At 35.9% G+C, this 12,787-nt stretch overlaps 1 protein-coding gene across 1 annotated transcript; it reads left to right on the forward strand.

Moving 5' to 3' along the window:
- The first annotated feature begins 1,743 nt into the window (after positions 1 to 1,743).
- LOC141819880 (putative histidine kinase 3) lies at positions 1,744 to 12,635 on the forward strand. Its single transcript, XM_074707135.1, has 13 exons — positions 1,744 to 2,159; positions 2,232 to 2,402; positions 4,520 to 5,059; positions 5,264 to 5,545; positions 7,475 to 7,644; positions 7,742 to 7,948; positions 8,055 to 8,241; positions 8,326 to 8,377; positions 8,460 to 8,689; positions 8,778 to 8,876; positions 8,954 to 10,059; positions 10,520 to 10,890; positions 12,260 to 12,635. The coding sequence occupies exons 3-12, from the start codon at positions 4,640 to 4,642 to the stop codon at positions 10,782 to 10,784; spliced, it is 3,018 nt and encodes a 1,005-aa protein (XP_074563236.1). The 5' UTR covers positions 1,744 to 2,159; positions 2,232 to 2,402; positions 4,520 to 4,639; the 3' UTR covers positions 10,785 to 10,890; positions 12,260 to 12,635.
- Positions 12,636 to 12,787: the final 152 nt, after the last annotated feature.

Genomic DNA, 12,787 nt, shown 5'->3' on the forward strand with positions numbered 1-12,787 from the left:
CCTATTAGATAAATAAAATAAAGAAAAATAATTCATCACTAAATAAATAGAGGAAAGTTTTTTTATAATAATTTTTTTTTAATTTTTATTTTCATTCTCCCAACTAAGTAATCTCAAATTTTAAACTATTAATGATAATAAAGTATATATATATTTTTCTAGTTTCTCCTCTTTTCAACTTTGACCAAAAACATTTTTGTCCCAACCAAGACTCTTCTTTCTTTTATCAAACACCAAATAAATGCATAAACTATGTTACACACAAGCTTCTTTTTCATGAACTTGTAGATCTTTATTTATTTATTTATTGTTTCTTTAGAAAGAATGAATATAATTTAGTGTAACAAAAGTAGGGAAGGGACCCATCAAGTGCCTTTAAACATAAGTTCAATAATGTGACAAGCTAAGGAATAGTTCCAATTCGAAAGCCCTTTATAATAATAACATGTATGAGGAACAACACTAAAAGGCAAGTGAATTTGGTATGTTGCTTTAGTAGATAGCAACATAATACCCATCCCATTTTAAAAGAGGGTGTGGACAATGCATCTCCTTCCATCTCTATGATTTATGCTTTCGAGCTATTTGTTTTATGGGGCAAAAAAATGCCCTTTTGCAAATGCAATGCATGTAGGGTATAGTGCCAAAGGTTTAATTATTCGTTATCCGCCACGTGGAAGCCAAAAATAATGGTGTCGCTATACGACATATATAGAGACGAATCTAAGAATTAGAATTGGGAGTGACTTGAACTTAATTAGGTGAACTGAGCTTTGGATGTAAAAGAAGTGGACTTTAGTGGTGTATATTGAGATTAGGTTAGAGTCCAGGATAACCTTAAGCAAGATCCATCTTTGGACCCATATATGTTAAAAAGCAAGACTCTGAGTTAGGAAGATAAATAAAGGAGGATTTTAGATAAGTTGAAAGAAGGATTGTAGTTGGGTTGATGTGAGCAAGGGCGATATGAGATTCTAATAATGAAGATGCAATGAATGTAGGGTATAGTGCAAAAGGTTTAATTATTCGTTATCCACCACGTGGAAGCCAAATGAGAATGGTGTCACTATACGACTCATATATGTTAAAAAGGAGACTCTTAGTTTGTTGTTGGTTGGCTTTACAAGAATGATTTCTTGAGTTAGGAAGATAAAACAAAGGAGGATTTTAGATCAAGTTAAAAGAAGGATCATAGTTGGGCAAGCTTAGCTTAAGATTAGGATTCAATAGATCGGGTGATAAACGCGGTTAACTAAAGTATTAATGTAATCAAACTTTGATTAATGTTGGATCGAATGAAGATGTTTAGACTTTTTATGAATGAAGAAGAGGCAACTCTTTATGATTCCAAAACTAAGGGGCACTTTTAAAAAACAAAAGCAAAAGTTTCTATTTTGCAAATCACATTTTAATAAAAATTAAAAAAAAAACAAGAGTATTTTCTACAATTCAGAAAACGCCATGCATAGTTTGGGAAATTTCCCAATCTTCCCCCACCACACCACACCTCCCAATTTTCTCTTTCCCCCTTGCCAGTTTCCTTATTTACTAGTTACTACCCTAAAAGGAGGGAAAAAATGAAAAGGGAAAAAATGAAAACCGGGACGCTTGGAGCTATTCGGATGGTGGGGCCTACGAAATGGGTGTTTGACACGTAGTGTGGCATAGTGCTCGGGACGCCCCCATCGCTTATAATAATAACTCGAAAAAGTTGGCTTCGCTCCGCATCAAACTTAACTTATTCTTGCCGACTAACTCGAGTTACTTCTTCCGGTCTCATCTCATCTCATCTCATCTCATCTTCCAACGAACCAACGCAGTTCCCTACTCGCCAACAAGCACGTCACCTTTTTTTACCCTCCGATCCGCCTCTTCTCTCCCTGATCGCCGCCGACTCCCCGCCGGCCGCCCCCTCGAGACCAGATCTCGCCTCTTTTGCGCTCTCCTCAACCGCCGTCGCGTCTCCCATCGCTTCCTCCGCGACCTCCCGAGCTGAAACCTCGCTCGCTGCGACACGCCCTCGCCCGCCCGCCAGATCGTCTCCGCTGGTTTCTGTAGACGTTCTGTTGGCTCCTCCGTTCTTAGTAAGGGATCGGGCCTGAGGATCGAAGCCGGGAAGAGCTCGAGTTCCGAGTAAAGTTTAAAGCGAAAAGAAAAGAGTAAGTGGATTTTTGCTGCAGATTTCTTGCTAGGGTAACTGATCTTAATGGTCCTAGGCGTTCTGGTTGCAGGTTGTTTTTGGTACTGCTTTCTGTGGCATCAGTACCAGTTAGTTGCTAGTATTTGTTCGAGCTCCGCTTGTCTGTGTCTATGTTATGTTGGGGCTTGGGACGCCGATTTTATGGCTCTGCGGTTCTCAGGAAGGGATCGAGCGTGAGGATTTAAGCTGGGAAGAGAAAAGAGTAAGTGTATTTTTGCTCCAGATTTCTTGTTAGGTTACTTGATCTTAATGATCCTTGGCGTCCTGGTTGTAATTTAATTTTGGTACTGCTCTCTGTGGCATCAATACCAGTTAGTTGTTAGTATTGGAATCGTTTCCAGGGTGTATATTATTGGAGATCATTATTCTATTTACTTAATCTAGTTCATAATCTTGTGCTTTTGATGATCATTTCATTTTGACAAGCCGAATGGGCTACCTTGAAAATTATGTATTACTGATCTAAATAGCACATGGTCACTGTAATACTATGATACTATTTAATTTGTTAAAGATTCAAACTTCATAATCATGTTAAAACCAATATGTTTGGACCTTATATAGCTAAAATACTAATTTGTTGCCAAATCACATAATCTCTTTAATACACATTTGTTTGGAGCTGATATGACTTTAATGTCAATTGTTGCTAAATGTAACACGATCATCAAAGATGCCACTCGGGGGGAGAACCATGGGTAGGAAGGAGATCTGATTATGTATGAGCAGAAAAAGACAGACTACAATGGCTCACTATAATGTGAAGATGCTCACTATCATGTTCACATAACGTTCTTATAATTGTCTTGATGTTCATATATCCTTGTATGAGGCAAATGCATTTATATGTTATCTTACATCAATACTGCTATGAACACTAAATCACACATGATATAAGTGAAAGTGTGAAACCCCACATATTGTGTTAACGTCCTAATGGGCTTACTATCATCACTTAATAATGTCACTTACTGTTGGCTAGCCTTAATACAAATCATTCTACTTGCTTTTGTTCAATATATTTTGCTATACTACTATCTAATGAAGTCCCATTGTTCTGTGTACCTGAGCTGGACTACCATAATTTGCTCCCCCTCCAAGTTTCAAGAACTTGACAGACTAGTCTCAGATGCCTTGGTTCCACCAATGTGATTCTAAACTTGCCTGGCCTAAAGGTTGACTAACACAACCCAATCTTGGGGCAGACAACTGAGCAATTCAACTACTCTAAAACACCTCAGTCACACACATTTCTTCTACATGGTAGTTTTTGTATTCTAGAAAGAATAAACATATGCTTTAAAATGGTCAACTGACTTGAAACTTCAACAGTTAAGTAGGCCAGACACATTACTTTATACTTAATACTTCTCCACCTCCATTCTTAGTTTTCTGGTAAAGTGCACTGTTAGATTTGAATTGTCTGATTAATTGCTCCTTTAGTATATATCTGATTGGGTTGTTCCCAACTGTAACTTTTGAGTTGCTAAAACAAAACCGCTTTGTCCTGCCAATTGCAATAGTCTGCTGAAAATTGTATCTTATGGATTCATTTCCAATTAGGGGAATGTGTTAAGATAAACAGATGAAAGTAAATTTGGATGGTCTAAACCAGTAGCATCAAATTATACTTGACAAATTTTTTTCTCCTGATGATGATGATCATCATCATCAGCCAACCATGTTTACTATTTGGAGTTGCCTACTTGGATCTAATCCTTCCATTGAGCTCTATGCCAAGCTATATCGCATTATTACTAATTATATTCAAATCAATTTAAATCATTTGTTATTATGTTAGCTAAAGTTTTTTGTGATCTTCCTCTATCCTATAAAGCTTCCATTCTAATTGATTCAACTCTTCTAAATTTGAACATGTCAATACCTTAGTATATTTTCCTTCATTTTATCATCAACTATAGTTGAACTTAATTGCTTTCAGATATTTGTATTTTTTTTACCTTTCAATTGATCCCGCACAAACATCTTAGTATTATCATCTCTGCTACATTAATTTTATTTTAGAGCCAATTGTTTCTTGATTTTTTAATGATATTTGTCTTTCCATACTCAAAGCTTCAGAATTCTGTAACATCATGTTCTTAATATTGACTGTTACTGCCTATATAGCTATAATCTAAAAGCAAGAATCCAAATTTTATATGTTCTGTTCAATTGAGAAATGATAAAAATATTAGCATGTTTTAAAATATGACATTTGACTATGTCTTTCATCGCTCAACACTTCTGGATAATCTAATAAAAATTCAATCTGTTTTCTTACATATGCTATTTGTTCTGGCTTTTGCCTACTACCAGGTTCTTGAATTGTTGTGGATTAACTGGCTTTCAGATAAAGGTGCCAAATGTATCGTGATGTGGATGAGTTATTTGCTTAATTGATTCAGGATTTAGTCTACTATTACTATTTTTGATGGTATGTTGGTGGAATGTTCTGAGATACCCATGAATTGGCTCATTGATGCTCAAATAATGGAGCAGAAGACTGGTTATCTTAGTGAGAAGTTCAATCTATGGTTGGGTTGGCCAAAAAAGTTCTCAGTAAGGGGTTTGAGGAATCATCTCTGTAGCCACTATTTTGGATCAAAGAAGTTGAAGGAGACCTCAAGGAGGTTGCTATTCCTGTGGTTAGCTGGATGGTTCCTTTGTGCTATATGGATTTTCTGGTTTATGAACTCGCAAGCAGTAGAAAAGAGGAGAGAGATGCTAGCAAGCATGTGTGATGAACGTGCAAGAATGCTTCAGGATCAGTTCAATGTTAGCATGAACCATCTTCAGGCCCTAGCTATTCTGATCTCGACTTTTCATCATGCCAAGGAACCATCTGCTATTGATCAGGTACTAGCTTTGTCTAGAATATTCCCAACTTTAACTAGAATATTCAATGTCCTATATGATGTTTTAAGTTTAAATCGCTTTAAGATTTGTTTAATCAGAATGCTCTATTTGGTTCAGTTTGCTGTTATATAAAAAGTAGCATGTATTTTCTTGTTTTCCACCCTTTGTTCTATTGATTGTGAAAAAGAACCTCTAATTGTGCAGATAACTTTTGCTCGATATGCGGAAAGAACTGCTTTTGAGAGGCCGCTAACTAGTGGAGTGGCATATGCTGTAAAGGTGTGGCATTCAGAAAGAGAGCTGTTTGAGAAACAACATGGATGGAGAATTAAGAAAATGGATTTAACAGAGCAGCCCCCAGTTCGAGAAGAAGATGCAGATCTCGAGAGCCCAGAGATATCTCCTATACAAGATGAATATGCTCCTGTTATCTTTGCCCAGGACGCTTATAAGCATGTAATTTCAGTTGATTTGTTAACAGGAAAGGTGAGATACTATATTTGCCTTTCTGACAGTTTTTCTTTATGTTTAGACTGCAACTGCAGTGTTCCTAAAATTTGAACGTTAAGTAGGATGGAGAATAGGTTTTGTTCACGGAGTACCACTTTAGTATTTTTATTGCTTTTGTTTTGTTCAAGTTCTGATGAGTTAACAGAATTGCCTCTTTTTATTGTCTCTAATTACACATTTAAATGCTACCTAAATTGTAATTCTTAGTTTTGGTACATGTCTGAATCTTATGATGGCGATTTACCATTGTTCATTGACTTATATCTACATATGAAATGGATTAGCATAGTCTGTGCATTCCAACCTATACTTTTTGATGGAGTTTTCAATTTTATCCAACTTAGTCTCTTTGCTCTTTAATAAACTATACTCTGAACTACCCTAACACTATTTATTCCCCTACAATTGGCTTTAGTAAGTTAAGTATTTAAGGAATTTCTCATTGTGAAGTTGCACCTTTGAAGGTGTTATAATTTGAAAGATTAAAAATGTGAGATAACATTCATATTTTTACTCATAATTTTTCTTATTTAGTAGTATCACCTATGCACCCTTCCACTGGTCTTGATATAATGCTAGAACCATATGCTTAACCCAAATCACCAAATACATCGCTGAATTTAAATCCACCTATGTTATTTGAGCTATGATATGATCTGAAAGCTTATATTATGATTATAAATTTTGAGTTCACTTAGTATTCTTAAAATTTTAGTAAGTTAGAGGATTGCCAATGGAGTCAATAACATACTTTTTGTTGTCCAGTAACTTTGTTGATGAATTTATTTTACTGGACTCAATACGAATGACTATATGAGGGTTACACGAGATTATAAGTTTTTGTTTTCTCAGATGACTTTCAATTCCCACAGTTCATAAGATTTTGGATCAATCATTTATATTTACATGGCATTTATGTGCTTATGTAATATTTGTTAGCCCGCTCTAGCAATATGTTATTCCATATCGATCATATGCTATTTTTATGTGACAAACTATATTCCTTTTGAATTCAGTGTGCAAGCTTTTGATATTCAAATGCTTTGTACATGCATTGATGACAAACTTCTGGACTTATAACCAATTAATAAATTTCCCGGATCTACTTTCATATATTCAGCTGTCTTTATTATATTTATAGGCTTTTGGATTGCATGTTAAATTATTGATCAATTGCTTACTGTAAAAGTGATACAAAAGGAGTCTATGGTGCCATTTGCAATGTTAATCTCTAGATGCATAAATGAGCTACAATTCTGATTTTCACATACAAAATAAAGATGCAATCAGATAGAAAATGAACTCTCAAGCACTATATGATATGTTTGAACTTTGATGTATTATTATTTTTCAAATATTCTTTGTTTTATATTTGAACTAGAATGAAATGCCCTTTTGAAAGCAATTGGGAGAAACCAAGATTTTAAATACTATTCTTTGGCAACAGCACTTTCAAATAAGTAGAGGTGTTTCTATGGAAAAAGCAGAAGCAATATCTTAGGTGATCTTATACAGGCAAGGGCTTTTATTCCTCCTAACCAGTGATGACTGATTCCATAGTTACACATGGTATGCTGGTTGGTACTCTGGACCATCTTCTGTTGACTGGGCAACTTAATGCTGAGTTGCTAATCTATGCTTAAATATTGTAAATAGCCAAGGGGTTTTAGGGAGTTAGTTGGGTATGTGAGTCCATTTTTTTTTAGAAACAACAAATAGCCTTCTTTCTTATAAAGGATGTGACCCTTTTCTTAATTTGTGTGATTTCAAGACACGTGCTTAGTGGCTACATATTTGAGAGTGACCTTGATTTTACTTATTTTAGGAGAACCTTCTCAACTTACCCAATGAATTGCTAATGATTCCTAGGCTTTCCATCAAGTAATGATAATTCCTTATCTACAGGAAGATCGTGAAAACATCCTACGTGCAAGGAAATCTGGGAAGGGTGTTTTAACTGCTCCCTTTCCACTTCTAAAATCAAAAAGGCTAGGGGTTATTCTCACATATGCAGTTTACAAGTCCGAACTTCCTTCAAACGCAACACCAGTTCAACGCATCAAAGCAGCAATTGGGTAGCACTTCAGATACTAATCATGCTTATATATAATATATATATAAAGCATCTCCATGCTTGACGATTTAGCTTTAATTATGTTTTGACATTTGCAGGTATTTAGGTGGAATATTTGATGTTGAGTCTCTAGTGGATAAGTTACTTCACCAACTTGCTAGCAAACATTCCATTGTGGTCAATGTTTATGATACAACAGATCCTGATCGACCAATTAGCATGTATGGTTCAACTGTGACAGGTACTGGTCATATTAGTACCCTTCATTTTGGTGATCCAATAAGAAAGCATGAGATGCATTGCAGGTAATGTACACGACTCTGTTGATAGATATTGCTTTAGATAAAACTAGGCTTTGCTATGGATCTGAACTTCAATAAACAATTCTTATATGTTTTATGTTTTTAACAGGTTCAAACAGAAGGCCCCTTTGCCTTGGCTTGCATTAACAACATCAATTGGAACTCTTGTCATTGCTTTATTAGTAGGATACATATTTCATGCAACTGTTAGCCGCATTGCAAAGGTAGAAGATGATTATAGGAAAATGATGGAACTTAAAAAACGAGCTGAAGCTGCAGATGTTGCCAAATCTCAGGTACATTATTGGTCTTTGGTGGTTTCTCATTGTTTTTGTGTGCTTTCTTTGCACGTGTAATATTTGATACCCTGTCTTGTTCAGTTCTTGGCAACTGTTTCTCATGAAATAAGAACTCCAATGAATGGTGTATTGGGTGAGTCAAAATTTCTTTTAACTTGATTACTATTAGAAAATAATTACTCATGATCAGATGCTAACAATTTTTTATTTCCCAGGAATGCTTCAAATGCTTATGGATACCGATCTTGACATGACCCAGGAAGACTATGTTAGAACTGCCCATGCCAGTGGTAAAGCTTTGGTCTCGCTAATTAATGAGGTTTTGGATCAAGCAAAGATTGAGTCGGGTAAGCTTGAGCTTGAAGCCGTGCCATTTGACTTACGGGCAGTATTGGATGATATTTTGTCACTATTCTATGGGAAGGCCCAGGAGAAGGGATTAGAGGTATTATGAATTTTTGGTATCTTACTAGTACTTCGATGTCCCAGAAACTAATTCTGTTTCTCTTGTGCTGCTTGATTATTTTGTGTAGTTGGCAGTATATGTATCTGATCAAGTTCCTGAAGTCGTCATTGGTGATCATGGAAGAATGCGCCAAATCATCACAAATCTGATAGCAAATTCAATAAAGGTAATTATTTAGCTTTGCCCTTGGGAAATATTCATACTGAAGCTACTCGATATGCTTAGATGATTTTGTTTCTGCAGTTCACTGAGAGAGGACATATATACTTGACTGTCCAACTTACTGAAGAGGTGATGAGTTCATTGGACATAGAAACAGAATACCATTCCACAAATAGCTTGAGTGCCTTTCCGGTAGCAGATAGAAGGCGTAGCTGGGAAAATTTCAAAATCTTCAAAAGGGAACTCCCAGCATCTGATCCATCGCTTGTATCAACAACTTCTGATCTAATAAACCTAATAATATCTGTTGAAGACACAGGAGTGGGTATTCCTTATGAAGCCCAATCACGGGTATTCACTCCTTTCATGCAGGTGAGACCATCAATTTCTCGTATACATGGGGGGACTGGTATTGGACTGAGTATTAGTAAGTGTCTAGTCGGTCTTATGAAGGGCGAGATTGGATTTGTGAGTGAACCTCAGATTGGTTCCACATTTACCTTTACAGTGGTCCTTACAAGATCATCTAATAACTCAAATGAGTATAAATCGTTTGAATTTCATGGGCTTACTTCATTGGTAGTTGATAATAGACCAGTACGAGCAAAAGTCACTAAATACCACCTTCAGAGGCTGGGAATAAATGCTATACTAGAAATGGACCCGAATCAAGTTCTTAACCGAATAACTAGTGGGACAGTAGCTATGAATTTGATGCTAATTGAACAGGAATTATGGTTGACAAACGCTGGCATCTGGTCTTTCATTATGAACAAATTAAAGGATGATCAGTTGGATATCCCTAAGGTCATTCTTTTGGCAAATCCTACAACTTCTTCAAAAAATAACCCTTCTAGTTCAATGGAAAATGTCTCAACTATAATCACAAAGCCACTAAGAGCAAGCATGCTCCAAGTATCTATGCAAAGGGTTATGGGTTGTGGAGATGGGGAACATTCCCGGAATGGACGGCTTCCTCAGTTGCCGTTGCATAGCCTTCTTCATGGGAAACAGATTCTGGTTGTTGATGACAATGTTGTGAATCTAAGAGTAGCAGCTGGGGCTCTGAAAAAATATGGTGCTGAAGTAACTTGTGCAGATAGTGGGAAAATTGCTATAAATATGCTCAAGCCACCACACAGATTTGATGCTTGTTTTATGGATATCCAGATGCCTGAAATTGACGGGTACATCCCATATACTTGCTTTGTCACTTGTCCTTTTCTTCCACGATTGATTCTCAGAATTCAGTGTTCTCTTGAAAATAATGACATCCTTGTTAGCATGTGTAAACTGTTGTTTTAGCATACGATTTGACTATACATTTTACCTAATAGTTTACATTTCCTTCAGATTTTTGTCCGTCAATGCATTTTTAGGCTTTTCTACTAATAGAAATTCTTTTACACATTTACACATCCTTGTTAGCATGTGTAAACTTTTGTTTTAGCATACGATTTGACTATACTTTTTACCTTATAGTTTACATTTCCTTCAGATTTTTGTCTGTCGATGCATTTTTAGGTTTCTCTAACAATAGAAATTCTCTTATGCAGAAGATGTGAAATTATTCACACCTCAAGTATACTTAATAAAGGATTCGTGAGCAATTTTTTTTGGCCTTATAATAACTTTGTGTATCTTTAGATTTGAAGCTACAAGAAGGATCCGGGAGATGGAAACTGATATGAATAATAAAATAAAGAGTGGGGAAGTGCCACTGAATTTTCTGGGGAATGTATTAAACTGGCATGTTCCCATATTGGCCATGACAGCAGATGTGATCCAAGCAACACACGAGAAGTGCCTCAAGCTTGAAATGGATGGGTATGTGACAAAGCCTTTCGAAGGGGAGCAGTTGTACAGGGAGCTCACTAGGTTCTTTAAAACAGCAACAAAAAAGAATCAATAGTCATATTAAATGGGGAAGGTAGGTCAAAGTAAGGTTGTGGTGGCACAAGTATTCAACAACTTCAACATCAGGCACTTCTCAATGGAATATTGAGTTAATTCTTACAGTAAGCAGCTGTAACTTATTTTCCTCAGTTATTATATATCCTTCATTCTAATCTTGCTGCAAGTTATGTGAATACTGAATTGTAGCTTGCACCCTTAGATTTATTTAATTAATGTTCATATATTGTAAGCAGAAGAAAAGTAATTTGACATAACAGGGTCATGGAAATAGTTCAACTCTGTTATCGGCAACCTCTGGTTATGTCAAACTGCATCATAAAAGAATGGCATGACTATCTAAAACATGTAAAGGAGCACCTCCGCTTCCTGACAATTTTTATTTGCTGGAAATTCTCAATTAGTCAATAGAGTTTGGAATAGAAATTCTCAATAAAGAGTACAGAGTGGTAGCTGATAGGGTGCCTATCTGCCTTGAATAGGAGGCTTGATCTTTCTTGTCATGCAATTAGCTATCTACATTTTATTTTTAAGTTTCAATCCTGCACAAGATTTAGATTTAAGTTTACCTAGTTGAGAATAGTTACACTAAGACCCACATGAAGGACACACCATGGAATATAACCAAATAATCCATAGACATACCATACCACTCTAAACTCAACATAAAAATTGGCGTAAATATAAAAACATTGTTGAGAGTTCATCATAATCACTGCACACATGTCCTCAATCACCGTGCTTCACACAATAACTATCAGAACTCTGCATAACTAAGCATCAAATAGTAAACACATCCAATCCAGAAATACAAAACAGCAACTCAGGTAGTTCAGGAATTAGGATCTCAGTGAAGAACCACCTCAGTTTATCACTGAGCTATTTCTAGCTAGCTAGTGAAGAAGACAAACTATAGCTTTAAGGCAAAACTAATGATTTTGATACTGACTGTTGTCAATAATTTTAGCAATAATGTAAGGGCAAATCCCAAATACGATGGCCACCCCAAATACGATGTCCAAGTAAACATAATAATTTCATTAAACTACGCACATAATCAAATTATTACTCCTCCCTAGGAATTGCAGTAGTAGTGACATTTTTTTTATTGAACTAAAATTTGAAGATGATTAAGCACCTGTCTGTATAAACAGTGCTCCAAGTTTATATTATTCTATTTTAACCCCATCAAGTATGATAAATAGATACTTAACTCTACAAAATACTAGAAAATTTTAACAAATTTGAGAAATAAGTATATTTCTGTCACAGTGGTATAGTTCAAGCACAGTGGTTGGTATCTAAATTCCTATCAAGCATGGTTTCAAAGCCTTTGATGAACGTTTGCCATGTCTATTACATTCCTCCATTTTTAATCTTCATAACTTGTGTTTTACCCTTCTTTTGAAGCACATTAGTTACTTTTTTGACACTCCTATTCTGAAACTGATCACCCTTCATTCATTTTCAAAGGGTGATAGTGGAGATGAACAATCTTTCGTCCATCAAATTGTATGATAACTCTCATATGAAGCTTCATGTGAGCTGCAAAATCATCTACGAAAATTTCTTTCTCAAACATGGTCGGGGGAAGGATAAAATGCAGCTCTTGGTCTAGGATAGAAATGGACTACTGCCGCAGCAATGTTGTCCAATAAGGTGGATCCCAGAAGATCCAAATTTTCTCTGTAGCATACATTGTACATAGATTAACAGTCTGTGGTTTTTTTTTTCACTCGTCTATTAACTTCCTAAATATTGTGATAAAACATGCCTTCTACGTCGAGTGAGAATTCATGTATGTAAATTATATGTTCAATAATATCAGGCTCTTGAATTGGTTTCTGCACGCGCCACTAGTACCCTTCCCTAAACCCTAATTGTGAACTTCTCTAATCTGGTGATCTTTTGTTTCTAGTTATTTGATCGCTACATCATATTGCATCTGCTGACACTCCTGATTGAACAAATGGTATGTGCGAATCAAGGAATACTATTGTT

The sequence above is a fragment of the Curcuma longa genome, unplaced genomic scaffold (genome assembly GCF_044706935.1).
Source record: "Curcuma longa cultivar G26 ecotype Majalengka, Jawa Barat unplaced genomic scaffold, ITB_CL_G26_1.1 utg2646_np1212_2152390_RagTag, whole genome shotgun sequence".
Classification (NCBI taxonomy): domain Eukaryota; kingdom Viridiplantae; phylum Streptophyta; class Magnoliopsida; order Zingiberales; family Zingiberaceae; genus Curcuma; species Curcuma longa.

What these genes read in the sequence shown, in the direction of transcription:
- LOC141819880 (XM_074707135.1), top strand. Translation starts at nt 4,640, where the DNA reads ATGTTGGTGGAATGTTCTGAGATACCCATGAATTGGCTCATTGATGCT. An exon ending in AAGCATGAGATGCATTGCAG is followed by an intron (nt 7,949 to 8,054) that starts GTAATGTACACG and finishes TGTTTTTAACAG; the next exon opens with GTTCAAACAGAAGGCCCCTT. An exon ending in CCCAGGAGAAGGGATTAGAG is followed by an intron (nt 8,690 to 8,777) that starts GTATTATGAATT and finishes TATTTTGTGTAG; the next exon opens with TTGGCAGTATATGTATCTGA.